At 36.5% G+C, this 18,629-nt stretch overlaps 1 protein-coding gene across 1 annotated transcript; it reads right to left on the bottom strand.

Moving 5' to 3' along the window:
- Positions 1-431: 431 nt before the first annotated feature.
- On the bottom strand, positions 432-16,867 carry nox4 (NADPH oxidase 4; the record flags this gene model as incomplete). The annotated part of the gene is given in 15 exon segments (NM_001033829.1): positions 432-918; positions 1,362-1,546; positions 2,123-2,240; positions 2,628-3,315; positions 3,741-3,864; positions 4,206-4,373; positions 4,621-4,809; positions 5,034-5,256; positions 5,599-5,679; positions 5,761-5,861; positions 6,149-6,246; positions 11,389-11,473; positions 14,013-14,123; positions 14,444-14,539; positions 16,695-16,867. Coding segments are annotated over 15 exon segments (2,436 nt in total). The 3' UTR covers positions 432-800.
- Positions 16,868-18,629: the final 1,762 nt, after the last annotated feature.

Raw genomic sequence — 18,629 nt, forward strand, 5'->3', positions numbered from 1 at the left:
TAGACTTTATAACAAACAATAGTCACGCTCGTTATTTGTCTTGTTTTATATACAAAGTTACATATGTGATAACGCGTAGGCGGGCACGAGGTGTATGAAACACAACACTCGTGTTATAACACCCCTGGCTGCACCGCCCATGCGAGGATAAATAAGTTACATTTCGCGTTCTTTGTTTAACCGATGTTACATGCAATTTTTTGCTTAAGTTTGTCTAATATAAACGTACATACATCCCAATCAGAAGACATAAGGTTCGAAGATCGATTCTGCAATCATTGTGGTCGTGTTTCGTGGTTGTCTGCTATAACGGTAATTGCTTCAAACCAGTGGTCACTAAGGTGTATGAAACAAAACACCCTTGTTATATAAATTGCCGAGCGGGAGAAACAAATGACATACATTCTACACAACAACCGATACGCGTTTTAAAATAACTGGAATGTTTTATTGTCTAAAAGTCACGAAAGGCAGTATGTAAAAATTTGAAATAATACTGCATAAAATTGCAACGGTATAAAACAGTAATATAAATAGCAGCCTTTGCTGGGAACTGTATGGTTTAACGCTTATACAGCGAGGAAAATATGAAGGGAGAAATTAGAAAAAGTAATTTTCTACGAAAAGGAAATAAGTTAGGCGTTGTTTTTGTCTAAAAATGTAACTAAACTGCATAAAAATACTCGCAATACAGAGTTTGCTACACGTTTGGTAAATAAATATGTTGAAAATGCAATAATACTGGTATAAAATGCTGTAAAAATATGCTGACTTCGGTAAAAGTAATAAGGCTAAAATATCTAAAATGCTTCTTTGTTAAATAAAAATTTCACTTTGCTGGATTTTGTTTTGAGACAATGATGCTTCACGCTAGAAACCAATAAGCGATGTCCGCAACAGAATACTCCAACTGTTGATCTGTTTTAAAAAATACATAATTTTAGCTTAAATTTAGAGGAATTGGCAAACTCTGACCTCTATCACACAGGTCCCTGTCATTCCACGCCATAGGGCGTTATTAGAATTATAAGTACTTTACTTATACACGCTCTAAAAGTTTGTATGGTACTTTTTGTTATGTGGATAAAGTCCGCGTCAAGGAAATGGAATTCAGGACAGATAGAGCTTATTAACCCACAAAGATAGAGGTTTTTAGGTATACATTCATGTTGTATTAAAGCGCAGTTTGCATGCATTTCTGTCTAACTTGGCATAGGCCTACACACGATCACAAATCATCTATTCTATATGGGTGAAATTCAACATCAAGTATGCTATAGAAAAACTGGGTATTCGTGCCAAAGTTGTTCTGTTACGAAAGCCAATTTCCATTCAATTTATAAATATTACATCGTATGTACCTTTGGTATTGAGCTGCAGTCCGAATTTCTTCAAACACTTGTGTTACGTCTGGTCTACCATACGCTACATGGCAGCCTTGTATGTCTGATAACAACTGGTCACCCGATTCTTCAGATTGCAACGTATTTGAACCAGTAATGTGAAGACGTACTGATAACAGGTCGGGACAGTTTCGCTTCCACAACTAAAAAGAAAACAGAAGTTCTTTAATTCATTGTAAGTAAATAATTCAATCAATGCATGTAAAGTGAGGGACATTTTGCAGTAGATATATAGGTTTTTTTTATCCTGAACGACCAATAAACGATACAGTGGAATGGGGAAAGATGGGACACCTTTTCGTTCTATTTTCTCGTCCCATTTGGTAGTAAACAGAGAACATTCAAAGAATCATAAAATCGCATTTTCAAGACTCCTATCGATTGTAGTTAATTGTTTTAAACACGATCAGGATATTTAGATAATATGTGCTAAAAGTGTCCCATCTTCCCCGTACAATACTGTATAATGTCTTCTATCTTTTAAACGACTAATATACGATATGTCAGAAAACGATCATTGTGGTAACTATAGTCACGTGCTGACGTTGACGTCATTAGTATTCTAATTTTAAATAGCAGCCTGGGTGTTAATGTAGTTGGACAAATAATTTCAACCCCTCATATACCTTACCCATATGAAAAGCAAAATAGAATTACACGTTAAGTAATTAAGCAATTAATTTTAAACGGCATCAAATTTCGTTATTAGTGTTACTTACCACTATTTGTACGTCACGAATCAGTGACGCAAACCATGAGAATGAACGTGGGTCCTTGCATGACCATATTAGGTAAAGACGTTTCAACTTCATTCGAGAGAAGAGGTCTTCATCTTTTCTATGATGTTATTATAATTAAATTACGATAATTGTTAAAAAGTAGAAGTTATGTAGTGTATAATTTCATGTGTATCTGGTGTCTAACAAGACACTCGTGCTATAACTCGACGGTCAGTGAGCATAGTGTAGGAATTGACGGACCATTTGCGGTGTCTGGTTTATAAGAATAGACCTATGGTATAACTTGATAGTTGGTATGGGTGTATGAATAAACATTAAGTGTGTAGGATGGAATAATTCTTGTGTATAGAAAGACATCCATGCTATAACTCGATAGAGAACATGAGATGTACAAATGCACTATTTCTCTCTAATGCACAAAATGCATAAAAGGGGATGCATATATGTGTAAAATATTAAATTACACCAGTTTTAAGTTACTCACAATAAAGCATTAAGTACAGACGCATATGGTGTGACTCCTATTCCTCCAGCAACGCACATGGAAATCTTATATTTAAATATATCCTCCATAGCTCCACCTGTCGGTCCTTCCACACATAAAATTGGCAATTGCTTTGAAACAGTTTGATTGCACGGTAAATGGATGTCGTTTTTTGTAGAACAAGCTTCGGAAACCAATGCTGTACTTTTCGGAACATTTCGCTGATCTTCGGAATATAACGTTGTTTCGTTTTGAAGATTTTGCTGATCTTTCGAATGTAACGTTGTTGATTTCGGAAGGTTTCGCTGACTTTCGGATTCCAAACTGTATTGAGAAAGGCATGTAGACGAAGTCTTCTTACATGTTTGATCATCTATATTTTCTTGATGTGTAGGCATTTCGTGATTATCGTACAACGAAATAGTTGAATTTGAAAGAGTACAGTGCATTTGAAAATCCGTTTCTTGAGTCCTGAAGTTATGTACCAAACATGGTTTATTTATTGATTGATTTGGACTTGCCATAGTCGCCAAGTATTGGGAATTATTAGGGTTACGTTTGTACTCCGTTTCCCCTCTATTTGATAGTTCATCATCTTTTTCTAGAAAATTTCCTCCCGCAATGATTTTATCTTTCGAGATTTCAACAACTGGGTTTAGTTCTCGAACCATCAAGTCACGTAGTTCTTCTGTGACGTCAAAGAGAGCATTGTTACGTATTTATCTCACAAAGATAAGAACGGTAGGTTCGTGGAATAAGCATTTTGGATAGGCTACCGGATACAACAGTGAACTTATTATACGTGATAAGACGTTAAATGAACACGGTTAAATAGGCATGTTAAATGTGCACTGTTTAATGGGTTTGGTTATATAGTAGGGTGGGGTAAGATGCCACACTTTTTCATTTCATTTTCCCGTCCCATTTTGCAGTAAACAAAAAAAACATTATAAGAATTATAATACCGTATCTTCACGACTACTATAGGCCGTTGTTAATTGTTTGAAACACGATAACGATATTTAGATATTATATGCTAAAGGTGTCCCATCTTCCCCCATACTATATGGACACGTATAGCAAACCATACATAATTTAGTGCTCGCAACATACCTGTCCAGTCGCCGCGCAATTTGACATGAATTCCAAACGTGGGATCGTCTTTGGAAGGAACAGAAGTTAAACTAAACGGATGGCTTTCTACTTTGGAAAGCTGGGGACAACGAACCCAAATACACTGTAAATAAAAAGGCGGTTAATTGGCTGTAACAAGCTTGGCGGGGCAAAGAAAAGCGTTATAACATGGGTGTTCTGTTTCATACACCTCGTGCCTGCTTACGAGCTACCACACGTGTAACTTTGTGGGTGAACAGTTTTTAACTTTTTAGAAAACTTTTAAGTGAAGTGACAACTGGGTTAGAGCAATTACCGTTGAGTGTCCCAAGAACACATACACCCACAATGATAGCAACGACCAGCCTCGAAACCGTAACCTCTGGGTTAGATGCATGCTCGCTAAACACTGTACTATGGCATTCGACTTATATTGTGTTCTTATTCAATACAAAAGACTCTTACCTGGCCTGGTTTCGCTGAAAAGCCGTTTCTGTATAAACGTAACTCGATGACGTCACATGGGTGCTCGATAAATTTCACTATCGTTGTGACGTCATGAGACGATCGGAAATGACGTCCAATACGCTCTATGACGTAGATAATCAAAGGAGCACAAAGCCAAAGCCAAGCCTGGAGAAGAGAAACTATAGTTAGGTAATACCATTACGATGGCTTTTAAAAGCTAAACTTATTAAAAATTGAAACTCATATTAGTCTATAACAGAATATACTAGGGATCAATGAGCCTACATCTCAGTTATCAGGTGTGCCTCACTGAAGACCTCACCCTCATAGAATAGACTTAACATTACCACAGGTTTCAGATTATATATATATCTAAATATTTTATTAGTATTACGAATATTAAAGCCAATACCTCTTGACCACATGAACTAAACTTGGGCGGTGGTTGTACGCATTCCATCACTTCAACCCAGGAACCGTGGACGAAAATTCTTGTTGTATTTGGTGCACCATGAGCGCCCTTGTGCGGCATTGGTTCCGGCTCAGGCATAATCACATGGTGGGGTTGTGGAGCAGTGTTGTTCATAAATTTCATGTCTGTCTAAAAATATATTCGGTTTTACTTATATGCCCATTTAGGCTTGCATAATTAACGCAGGTTTATATTTCTAAAATATATTTAACCAGTAAGGTATATATGTGGTAATTTGTAGGTGTGCATGAAGTATGAAAAACAGAACACTCATATATGACCACTGTCGTTGCCTAGCCACGCGGGGAGAAATAAATTCACTTATTTATTCATTATGATAATTTATGTCTTACTTTTGATGGCATTTTTGATGCCAATTTCATATTTGGAAATGGTTCCCCATGAGGTGGCTCTGGAACAGCAACCATTTTTGGTTTCACCATGCTAGGATGGTTCGGAAATGGTTCAGGTTCTGGTTGTACCATTGATATGTTGGAGGTATTATTGGTTTGGTCGATTATTATGAAGCACCCTGGTTTATGCTGGTCCACGTTCGTCTGGTACTTTATTACACCACTGAAAACACCAGATTGTTAGAAATGGTTTATTAAACCAATGGTAATGTTTTTAAAGTAAATTTTCATGTATCAAAAACACATTTAAAAAACGATAAAAACACTCACGAAGTGTATATAAACAGCACGAAGTGTATGAAACAAAACATCTGTGTTATAATGATTGCCGTTGTCCCGCCACACGACGGTAAATAAGTTACATTTATTCACGCTTACCATATTTTTTTACCCATTGGCCAACTCTGGTCTCAAATCCCATGCCATGTAACATGTAAGACCTCGCCCACATCGGTATAGATTTTAAACATGTACTACAACTAAAACAAATGAAAAAAATACTCACTCCATCGCGTGTATAAATATCAATGCGTAGAAAACAATAAATATATGATGCGTCTTCCAGAACTTATTGTGATTATTCCGCCTGTTATAAAAACAATGAGTAAAACTACCACGTTTGTGACGTCATTAATAAAAAATATATACGACATCAAATATACGCTACCTGATTGGACGAGACGCGAAAGCGGAAATGACGACTAATGAGATGACCAATAATATTCCTGTAATGCCTGATAGTGACGTCACAAGCATTAACAATGGATTCTGTGACGTAATAAACGATTAATTCTAGAAGTCAATGTCGAATTTATTTCCAAAGATATCATTACAAAATACGTAACAAAAATTCTCCCCCAAAACTTACGTACGTGGTAACTCGTAAGCGGGCACGAGATGTATGAAACAAAAGACTGGTGTTATAACGACTGTCGTTTTCCGGGCACGCGAGGATAATTAACTTACAATCATTCTCGAGACAAAAACGTAAGAATTAAATTATCTCAAGTAAAGGAATGCATAGCCATCTAAATACATACAGGTAGATGGTTTACCTGGTTGCTATATTTTGCTACGTTCAGATCTTTATATCTTGAGTTGTAATATTTTGAGAAGTAGACAGCGTTGTACGCATGCGCGGCACAGTGAACACCTGTTTGGAGAAACATGTGGTTAGACATATTACTCACTACATAAACAACATTTAAAAGTTTTAGGGTGAAAATGCATTAGTGTCAATATGATGGCTATGGACCTATGGCGAGCCTAGGGACCTGGGGTTTCAACCTATGTTGGGTCATTACCCCATATATTTTAACCTACATCAATATTATATATGTATATATATTTTTATATATACTAGAGTAATTTAAGTTTAAATTAGTTAATCTATTTTATGGCGTTATGCAATAAGGCGTCATCGTTTTTTATATCTGATGACGTCATCATTGATTACGTCACCGGATAAGGCGATCGGCACCTGTTACGATAATTGTACGTTTATGCAGCATTGTAGTGATTATGTAATAGATGCGTAACAAAAGACGAAGCTCTAGCTGTCACGAATGCAATGATTAAGTGACGACTTCAAGTGACTCAAAAGTCGAAGTGGTCAAAATACAAAATTAAAGTGATACTACAAATTAAGTGCTCGTTCTTTTAGACAAATAAAACACTCTTTTTTTTAACATTCTTTATTGAAAGTACCCATTTTTTTGCGATATACCAACTAAAGTGCTTGCATTTTTAAAAGCAAAAATTAAATTGCTCGCTTTTTTAAGAATCTTAATTAAAAGTGCACTAAATTCTAAGTTCGCCAACACCAAATTTTAAAAATTCGGCAGCGTACTTTTGTAGACATTATAAAGTTTGGAATTTTACATTGGGAAACACTGGCATAAATTAGGCCTTTGCCCGCTTCCAGTACGAGTGCTGACTGTATATAGATAATGATATAGGTAAAAGCAAAGTTTAAACTCGTCAGCGCAATCCGAATACAAGAGTCGTATTTATAGCTACGCCGCAAAATCTAATCTACTTAAAACGCAATAGAATTTCGAATTAATTGCTTTATTAATAAAACAAACCGCAGGGTCCAATTTTGTGGCAAGATTTCGGAAACAATATGTAGGACTGAGTTTGTGACGTCATTACTAGTGACGTCACCGGTTATTTTTGTCCGGGAATGTTATATAGTAGGTTGGGAAAGACGGTTTATGTTTTTATCCTAATTTAACGTAATTAAAGGATAATTACAGAATTACATACCCGTGTTCATACGACTCTAAAAAAGCGTTGGAAATTGTTTAAACACGATTAGGAAATATGGGGCATTATATGCTAACGGTACCCATCCTACCCCCATAGTACTGTATACTGTTAAGTATGCAGTATGTGCCAATATAAACAAGCCTACAAACAATGGAAGTCTCGGGGCTAACAATGGAACGACAGAGACTTACATTATGACGTCACAAGCGCCGGTTTCGGGTCGTGAGAGCAAGACTTTAACAACAAAAATGTTTCCGCTCAAAAACAAAAAATCGCTAAAAAAACAATGAACTTGTTCAAGTTTTTAATTATGACGTAACCCAGTTCATTGTCGAGAGACTGTTACGTCATAGTGTGTTCCTTCCGAACGGAAAATGGTGCAACAAAACCTAGTGTTAAGTGGCAGAGACCGCTTATTACGGCGAAGTCATTGAAATTTTACATCCCTTTGATTACAGACGTTACGCTATCGCAACGAGACATAACACAACAAAGATAGATTGTGTATAGAACAATTGCCTCTGTCATTGCACCACCGGGTTACGTAATACTAAGGGAGTTTTTGCAAGCCCCGCGACAAAAGGAATTGTTTATTTTTGTGACTCATGTTGACATATGTCCCGCTTTGGACGAAATACAAACAATAAAATACAATGACTGATTTCCTGTGTCGTTATTACCCGGCATAAATTGCTCCCGACAGAAAGTAAATAATTTTTGCAAAGGACAATGCTAGTACTGTAGATATATAGTATAATATGGGACAGTGCAGATATGGGTCTAGCCATAAACGGATGCTGCGTTATAAAAGTAAGCAATTACGTAATAGTGATTTTTCACCATTACGTAATGCCTTTTTGCCCTAAATTGTCCCCCTTTTTATTTGATTTAACTGAAGGTCCTCATCAACATATAGAATAGAACTTATCCTCTTAAGAAGAACAAACAAATAATATGTGCTCTCAGAAAAATAAACCGTTTTTTAATTCTCTTTTATCGTCCATTTTGGTAATAAACAAAGAATATTTACAGAATTATATCCATATCATCATCTATAAAAGACCGTTACCAATCTTAAAAAAAGATTAGGAAATATGTGGTAAAATTTGTTTACGGTACAATATTTAGGTTAAAAACTTAAAAAAAAACAATAAAAAACTTATGTTTAAACAACCTTGTTTAAGCCAGAGTATGGCCTATCCATAACAGCACATCATTTTTTTAGAAGGGCTAACCCAACGGTCTAATTGGGATTCGATTCAAATGGGTTATTATGTTAAAGTAGGTTATGCAAAACTATGCGTCGTGTCCTAGTAGTTAGGCCTAAAATCCAGGCTTCTGCATTATTCTGCAGAGCAAAGGTTATTACTGATTACTTGGCAGATGGTTTTCCATCTATATTTAAACTGCAATTCAGGATACAGTTCAGACAATAACCGACGCGTGCCGAAATGACCGTTTAAGTTCATGCTAGTGCGCAATGGAACATGCCGAAAAGACTGTTTCGGCGTAACCCTAATACCAGCGCTAATCCATTCCGCTTTGAGTTGTTTACTTTACTTGTAAGGCGAAACAACTTAAACAGTACCGCCATTTTGCCGGCGCCTTTTTGATTTATTGGGAGTCTTTTCTTTAGCCCTTGAACTATCACCTCAATCTGTAAACACTTCGAAATACAATATCCAGCAAAAGAGGTCACATCAGCATTGATCTTTTAAAACCCTCTTTTCTAATTGAGATTAATATTTGTTAAGTGCCTTTTGGCGCTGCGTTTCGGTACATTTAAAAGAACTTTAGTTCTGTGGGGTAATGGAGGTAATGGAATAACCAGAATGATCGATGCGAGTAATATCCTATATATATTCGCAAAATAAACAAAAAGAAACCGCAGAGATTTAACGCTAATCAGAAATTTAATAATTCGTGTGACCGGATTTTTCGACGATTATTTTAATACCTAACAGCGAACGCAAAATGTTCGATACAATTTGTGTTAAACAAAAACAGACCTTTATCCTCATTAAGGCGACCTAAATAGGTAATAACATTAGTAGCTAAAAACAATTTGCTAAAAGAGCTTTTACATACATGGGGCAATCTACGGGCACGAGGCGTATGAAACAGAACACCCGTGTTATAAATTAAAACCGTACTATAAAACGTCAAACAGGACACTACCGCTTGGAACATAAATAACTGACAAGAATCTGGGACTCCAGCCAATTAATCGCCACTATTTGTCTAGGTTTCGGTATTTATAGCAGAACAAGCCGCCAGGAACTGTCCAATGCTTGCGCCAAGAAAATGGGAGCCAAGAAAGTAAGATAAGTTAAACATATAGGAAGCAGGAGACGACTGTAGTCAATGACAAACACATGGAACTATGACCAATTTTAGAATTTTATGCCTGCAAATGTTCTCACGTCACGATTTCAAGATTTGATTAGTTTCAAGACGAATTTGAATAAATGAATGTAAGTTATTTATCCTCGCGTTGCGGGGCGCAATTGTTATAACTCGGGTGTTCTGCTTCATACACCTCGTGCTACCCGGTTACAAGTTACCACATATGTAACTTTGTATGTATGGTATATGTTTGTGACTAAATGGGAACGCTCTTTGCCCCGAAAGTCTAAAAATATAGAACTTAAATAAAAAGAACACCCATAACTTTTGCCCCACTTTTCATGACCCTTTAAAAGTCCCCTTTAACCGACGAGCTGTCATAGCTGTTTAAAAGATTAATGTTATATTGATCCGAAAAAGTCAGTAGAGCGTACAGACCAGCACTTAAAGGCTAGTAACCATTGTCCTATTACACTGTATGTATTCACACCAAAAACTGTTGTTAAACTTTAGGGTGTAACTGTATTAACTTATACCAACACGGCAGCCTGCACCCATAAGACTGCATAGTAACAAATATATAGCTCCACCCACCCATTAAAATAAGTCACTCCTTTGCCTAACCCAGTGGTATAATAAACGTTTACGAAATGTGAATTTTAAATGTTGACGGTCGGTTTTAAACTGCTCATAAGTTCTGCTGAGTAAAGCAATTGCAATATTACTGTTTTCAATATTTAATTTTAAAACCAAGTAGAAATAATGGTTCACATTAGCCAACTGAAATGTATGTTTTGAAACGTTTTATCAGTTCATGCTATGACCATTCAATAAATGAATGTAACTTATTTATTCTCGCGTGGCGGGGCAACGACAGTCTTTGTCACATGGGTGTTCTGTTCACACGCCCTGTGCCCGCTTTCGAGTTACCACGTAAGTAACTTTGTTTGTAACTGTTATTTTCTGTATAACCGAAAATTTAGACCACCAATTAGGAACCACTGGGTTGGATCAATTGCTGTTAAGTGTCTTGCCCAAGGACACATACAGAAGGTTAAGAGTGTAATCTATATGCTTGTAAAACGTTCTAGGGGTATGATGTACAAGGTATGCATTAAATTCCCATGCCTTAATTGCGAAGGTACAGAAATCCCTAACCCATAACACATTCTTAGATACTTGGACGATTTTTCCCACGGTGTCGGTTGTACTTTCGAAAAAAAGCGAACCAGAGTTAAAATAGATATCGTGTGACAATATGTGAGATTTCTGCGTGACCTCGTGCGCGCTGTCGGGAAATTAGACGCTGTTTTAGATGTCAAACGTGCAGAGTTCAAGTTTACTAGCTGTCAAGCTGACAAGAACTTAAAAACGTCTCGTTTGTTACGTCATAGAGTGAAATATGACGCCGTACGATTTGAAATATGCGATGATTTGAAAGCGCGGGAAATGTCAAATAAAAAGTCAATTCAAACGCTTTTTATAAATCGATCCATTGTTCTTAAAAATGTGCGTGTGTAGTTTATTTTGTCATGTTCGTATCGGAATTAAGTGCCTAAAGTGGATAATAGCTAGGTTGTTGACCTATTTCTATAAGGCAATCTGTATTCATATTAAAACCGCTATATGATTACTAATACAATACACGCTTTTGTTGTATTGTTTGCAATAAACTTACCGGCTAACAGGCACAGTATATACCCACACAGTATATGAAAGGACCGCCCTCTGTCTAAAAGTCTTCGAACCTGTCGCCCAACACCCTGAATGCAAAAATAGTTTTGTTAAAATATTAAAACACAAGTTTTCAATTAAATTCAGTTTATAATTAAAAAGTGTAAGTACACATTGAAGCACTTAACAAAGAATGCCTCCAACAAACTGCAGTATAGGCATTGGGCCACACTAGAAAGACTTTATGTTTTTCGGTAAAGTTTTATCCTTTCGTGCCTTTTATTTGTTGTGGTGTATTTTCCCAGAAATTAGTGTTTCCGCTACTAATTTTCGTATTCAGTGTTGACACACTTATCTCAATGTTGATAGAAAGCGTGTTTTGGAAGCACTGACCAATTTCCTGAAGAGATTTAGCTAATTTAGCAGAAAGTCGACGCAATGTAAGATTTAACCACTAATATACGTGGTGGGTTAGGAGTTTATCTTTTGCAAGGCGGAGGCGCTAATACGAGTTAATTTGTATTTAAAACAGCAAATGGTTCTAACTCCAAAATCGTGCGTATCACCCGTGTCGTGGATCTATCCAATGTGTGGCACGTTGTTGGAAAACAATTGCCGAAACGTATTTAAATGGGTGTTAGCAAAACATGCCTACGGTCACTTAACGGTAAATATCCAATTTTGTGTTTAAATTAGCGGAAAATTAGCAAAAATCGTGACGCCACGCTTGTACAACGGATTGCGGGTATGAATTGTCACGTGACTGATGACATTTGTTTTTGTTGTCAATCGTGCGCACTGGCCCGTGTCGGTAGAGGCCACGTGAATGGCATATTCCGATTTTGACCTTAACACACCCCTCTCACGCATGTACTTAAACTTAGATTGTGTGTTTATAAATAAGTTCCAGATGCTGTCAGATAGATATGAGTAATATAAATACAGATAAAGCAGATATCGTTACGGTATTTTCAGATATGAGTATTTATAAACGTGATGTAACGCAATTTGTAGAGTTCTAACAAGTCTTTTTATACACCAGGCCAATGTGGTAAATTCTTACACCTCATGCTAACTGTCAAGTTGTAACATGGGTGTCTTCTTATACACCACACATACGTGGCATTTTTACACCGTATGCTCACTGTCAAATGATTCCATTTTCGAGCAGGACAATTAATGAATGCCATAATCATATTTTTAATGGTTATTAGGAAACCATAAGTTTATTTCTCCGTGATGCATTTCACGGTTCACGGTAATTCACGTTGAATTTCATGGTCACGGTCGTGGTTATTACAATGACGTAACAAGACGACCGATTATTTGTTTCGAAAATTTAAAAAACAAAACAATAAACCATACAAAGTTAATTAACCTAATTGTTGCTTTAGACGTGATTTCACAGTGTTACCCTTTGTGTTTTACAAGATTTAGTAAAAGTGGTTCCCAAAAATAAGCCCTTTATTTGTACTGTGGGATAAGATAGATACCTTTAGCGCATAATATCCCATAAAGCTATTTCATAGTTGTAAGGATACAGTTATATATTTGGTTTTACTACAAATGTTTTTATTTTTAATTGTGACCTTAACGTATATTCACAAAACACTGCTTTAGTCCGGTACCTGAGTGTCTGAAGCGCAATTATTGCGGATACGTCAAATTTCAAGGCTCATAAGTAACCAAACATGTACTAGACACGGCATATGGTGTGTTTACTTATTAATGGACCCGACTTTTACCGAGGTAGCGCTGATAAATGACTCCATCAAATGTGGTATAAGCAGCGCAACAGTAAACACCACTGTGGGTATATAATACCACCGCGAAGATGGCCTATATGCCTTAAAAGCGTGTACAACGAATGACTCACTATTTCCACACACGCGAACTGTCAGTCGGGTAGCACTCGCATGATTTTTAACGGTTTTCGAAGCACTTTTTGATGGACGTTTTTGGTGGCAAGGTAAAACCGTGACGGTTTTTGGGTATTAAGTTTTGACGGTTAGTTATGTAAGACCAAAAAGACAAAGAATATGTCTTGAAGTAACTTTAGACGTATTGTATTTCTAATATCATCATTCATTATACCGCTGTGCATGGATAAGATAATTATAACTAATTGAAACTTAATTAATTTGAAATCATTATTTGCGATTTAAAGTTTATTGATCAAGGTAATATTTTTACAAAGTTTTAGTTTTTTGTCAATCCTTATCGGTTGTTTTGACATTCAGAAATACTTCGGCTTTCCCGGTTCGCGATTATATTTCGTCAACGGAAATAGGCGATCGTTTTTTGACAATTTCTCAGCGTAATAGCGACATCTTATACATGATATAGTAGGTTTCGGTAATATGGTTATTTTTTTAATTCTATTTCATCGTCGCATTCGGTAGAAAACAAAGAATATTTTGCAGAACTTTATAACCGTAACCTCACTACTTTAACAGTGTGGTAATTGCCAAAAACACGATTAGAAAACATAGAATATTGTGTGCTAACGGAATCCATCTTACCCCACAGTACTCTATAGCCCAATCACTGCGCAAAAGCTATAAAAGTTATAGGCCAAGCTTCGTATGTAAATTGTATCAGAAGGCGTAGGTAATACGTGACACTCACCCGCGGCAATCCTCTCATAAATGTTACAAGTCCTCGGCACATTGGAAATAGAATGAAACTGCTGTTGAGATTAATACACGCAGCACTTGCTCTACTGATGCATAGACCGTACTGCAAATAACGGTAAACGTTAGACCAAAGAGTCGAGATCGAGGCTAGGCGCTGCCACAATGGGCGTACGTGACGTTGAGCAAGAAAATTTCCGCAATTGCTTCAACTTAGTGTGGTCCCTTATGGGTTGTTTAAATTACCAGTATTACATTAAAAGTCAAAAAATAAATACAAATTAACAAGGTATAAGACATATTTCATAGAAATGACATTATATATCGACAATAAGCATGGTGTATAAGACACGAATGTTACAACTTGACAGTTAACATGAGGTGTATAAATGGTAAATAGACATATTTTTTATATCTTGAACTTACCCCTAACATTTGGTGAAGGTAATAAAACTGAATCCCGTTATAATAATACATAAATGTAAAGTAGAATAGCGAAGCGTTTATGGATATCCAGGCAACCTGTAAAACAAATATATTTACAAAAGTTACAATATATCTTATATGATATATAAATAGGTAATATTTTTTGTCCAGAATGATCCAAATTCTTTTCTGGTGTATGTATACATATGGACGGTTAGTTCGGATTTTTTTAGTTGTCTGTCCGGCGCTAAGTTGTAAACGGGCATGACATGTATGAAACAGAACACCCGTGATTACGACTGTAATTACTCCGCCACGCGAAGATAAATTACTTTCATTTATTCATGGAAATTGAATGAATTTGTCCAGTGGTTTCACATTACGCCACAATCAGACCAGTCTGACTTTACATCAATTATTTTATTTGGAATGGTGAAAATCTAAAACAGCGGACTTTTACGTTTGCCAGGCACCAAAACGGAGAATGCCATAAAAGTAAATTGTTCTGTTACTTTATACGGATATTCGGTAGCGAAAATTTCGGAATAAATTATGCCCAAAAGCTATTCGTTTTGCAGACTGCCTGTCTACAGCAGAGGTACTCCTATTTCATAATTTTGTTCGCCGCAATTTTGAATTTGATACTAAATATGTAAGGTTCGGGTCTTCTCCTAAAACTGCTGAAGTGTATAGTTATAAACGAGAGCGGTGCACAAAGTTTTAGAATTCCGGGAACGAAAGGTTTATCTGCTTTTTATCGAATTTATAGTTTAAAAAAATTCCCTTTTAATTTGCTGTTTATATATTTTAAGCAATAAAAGCTTTTTACATTTTAAAAGTTTTGCGGAACAAAAGTAAATCTATTAAGGTTGGGGTAAAATGGTAAAAAAAGAGCGCTGTTGATTCTTTAAAACAAAATAATTAAAAAATATGAAATATTTTGGGCTAAAAGTATCCATCTTATCACGCAGTACTATTTTTCGCTTGTATGCCGTATCACACAAGCCGACTACTGCATTTCAGACACGCGAATGTCTAAGTTTGGCGAATAATTTCGGATTTTGTTACATCGCACCAGACAGTAGGAGTAATTGCCGGCAAGGCTGAATTTATGTAACTAATTGAACTCTCGGCTTATATTTCAGACCAAGACGCCTCGAAAGAGAGCCCTAATAAGCCATTGTAATTGCTAATAGTGCTATAACGCTTCTTCCTTAAAACTATCCATCATTCAGTACCCTTCAGCTGGCGGGCCTCGTAAAATTTCTCTGACCCGAAGACCGCAGTTTTCAGCTGCGAAACAAGATATGCACTTTCGCCGGAAAAGGTCGCTAAAAATGGACAGTCTATGGTATCGAATTTAGCGTGGTACAATTTTCTCGTTTTGTAAAGAGTGATCGGACCGTTAGCGGCCAACTGTAGGAATCGGAATCTCAATTGTTCCACTTAGATCGGATAAGACTAAGGTCTTCATAGAAATTTAAATCCGAGAACTGACCTGCGTATTTGACCCTTAAATGGACAATGAATTTAAAGCACGTTGGTTTCGCCATACCTTACCATAGCACCACACGTACACACTCACATAGCTTTAAAAATAGACAATATTTTCACGCTTTTAAGTCTTACAAAATAACGCTAACTACTTAATAAGATTTGCGTTTTTTAAATCAACTTAAAAACCGCTAAAAAAAATAAAAAAAAATAGTTAGTGAACACTTCTAACAGCGTTGTAGCAGTAATTTTAACTTAAAATCGTAAAGATTGTGAAAGAAGAAAGTCCGTATTTGACCCAAAATAAGATAAAGCTCAAATTCAAGCGAAGGCCGTCTTCTCAGTTTTGTTTAGGGGCCAACAGGTGAAACGAAAATCGTCTGATTGACGTATAAGGTTTATGCGGCTCTGGGCAAAAATTGGCCGTGTATACTCAAGGTAGTATTACGTTATACAGTTCAACTGCATTGTAAAACAACCCTGCAAATATAGGCGCACAAAAAGCAGTTGTTGTAGGTATTTTGAATTTTCTGAACCGGCGTGAATCTATTTCATAAAACACTTGTTTAAACTGGTTTATTTTAAGAATGGTACTGCTTTTGGTTGTGGACATTTATAATGTGATTTCGGTCATAACGCGTACTATATAAGCTTTGAAAATCTATCGCATGCTACTATTTGTTGCACATAATTTAGAATCATTAAGATACATGTAAAGCAGTATACGACTTACTTAGTAATAAATTAATTAACTTACCCATATAAAGAGTCGTAGGCCGTCGTTTACTAAATAATTCTTCAGCTGCATTTCAAATCTTTTAATTTCAGAGCTGCCTCAACGTATATAGTGCACATGAGAGCTTCCAGCGTTGTTATACTACAGCAACATACCAGTGAATGCTAATATAGTACTAACGAAAGGCTCTTCTCCTTTAAAAGCAAAAGTAAACAGCCTGCATGGTCACCACGCGCACAGCATGCGAAATTAGGCGTCTGGATACCAAGCTGATTTCTAATCGTTGCATGTAACGCCCTGTCTCGAGACGCTATGTTTTTACTATTACAAGAACAGCTTGTTATTCAAAACAAGTCCTAACTCTAATAATACTGTACGGGTGCGATGAGTAAATAGACCTCAATTTGGAAACGTTGCAATTTTACCCGAGCGCTGGACTTTCTTCGTTTTCTTAATTAACAAGCCTAACTAAATAAGATTCTTTAATTACTTTCTTACACTTAAGTTGTCTTTGCTAAGAATTTAACCACATTTGGATAGGGAGAATTACTGTAACTGCTGTATAGCGAGTTATATTTTGAGCAGTCGGTTACAGGAATTCAGGATGTCGGTATTAGCAGTGAAACTGGTGGCATTTTTCCCGTGTAGTACTATGGGGTTAGATTGATACCAAAGTACATAATGCCCTATATTTTCTTATCGCGTTTTTACACTTAACATCGCATTTTCGTGCCGAGTCGTGTGGATACGTTAATATAATTCTATAAATATTTTTTGCTTTGAATAAAACGAGGCGATAAAATAGATTCAAAATATGAACCATCTTAACCCAACCTACTTTACGTTAAAACAATATTTAGAAAACTTAGTAGGTTTCAGTGTTTTAAGTGGGCGAGTTATGCAGTGCACAGAACCCGTTGAACAGAACATAATCATTGTAACCTTAGCGATTTCGCAACACCAAAAGTAACGTAAGCACTAAAGCATAAGAAAATTAAATTAAAGTCTTATCACAAAAATGTTAAGTTAAAAGCGGTACTCGAAGGCCCTTTCCGATCGTAATTACAATTCCCACGGTTGAGTCTGCACAACAAAGCGTTCGATCCGCGTAACGAAAGATCTTTACGGACATACGGGTCTATGTAATCAATGTTAATACCACAGTATAGAATTAGGACAGAAAAGATGGCTGATTTACAGATCGATTTTCGTAGGCGCTAGACTACTGAAGAATACGCTGCGTGAAGTGTGGTACAGTATGATGGGGGAAGATGGGGCAACTTTTCTATAAAAATATAAAAACCGTATCCTAACGACTTCCATAGACGGTTGTTAATTATTTAAAACACGATCAGGATATCTGAATACTACGTGCTATAAAACATGTCTTCCTCCACCGTACCATACGTTTAAATTTGTTAACAATTTTGTTAAACCTGTCTAGACGCCAAACAGCGGTAGTGTTAAGATTTTGTTAATTGCTATACAGTACCCAAGAAATTCCTGCATTTTTACGCTGGACACACTTTGGCGTTGAGTGTTGATACAATAAGTATTTCACTACGTGTGTTGAGTAATGTAAGTGCAAACAAAAGAGAGCAAACAAAGAACAAATGGCGTAAAAAGCGCAAACACCGAAATATCAACAGCGACCTGGATTTAAAGTTCGGGCGCCAATTTTCGCTACAAAAAGAACAAGGTATGACGCTCGCTCTGGTTTGCCGCAGACGTAATGATTATTTCGTATCTTATCTTATAAGTCCTACCGGTTGGAGGTCTACGTTTAACCTTAAAGGCAAATTGTAGGCACTTTGCCATGGCGCTGAATAATTACATCTTTAGGCATAACACAGAGAGTTGTAATGTTTTTCCGTCCCAGGGACGAGGTGACGCGTTAATGGTGCCATCTTTTAAGTTTACAACTCCTTAATTACGCTGTGAATACACACTTGACTA

Source organism: Ciona intestinalis, chromosome 6 (genome assembly GCF_000224145.3).
Source record: "Ciona intestinalis chromosome 6, KH, whole genome shotgun sequence".
Taxonomy (NCBI): Eukaryota; Metazoa; Chordata; class Ascidiacea; order Phlebobranchia; family Cionidae; genus Ciona; species Ciona intestinalis.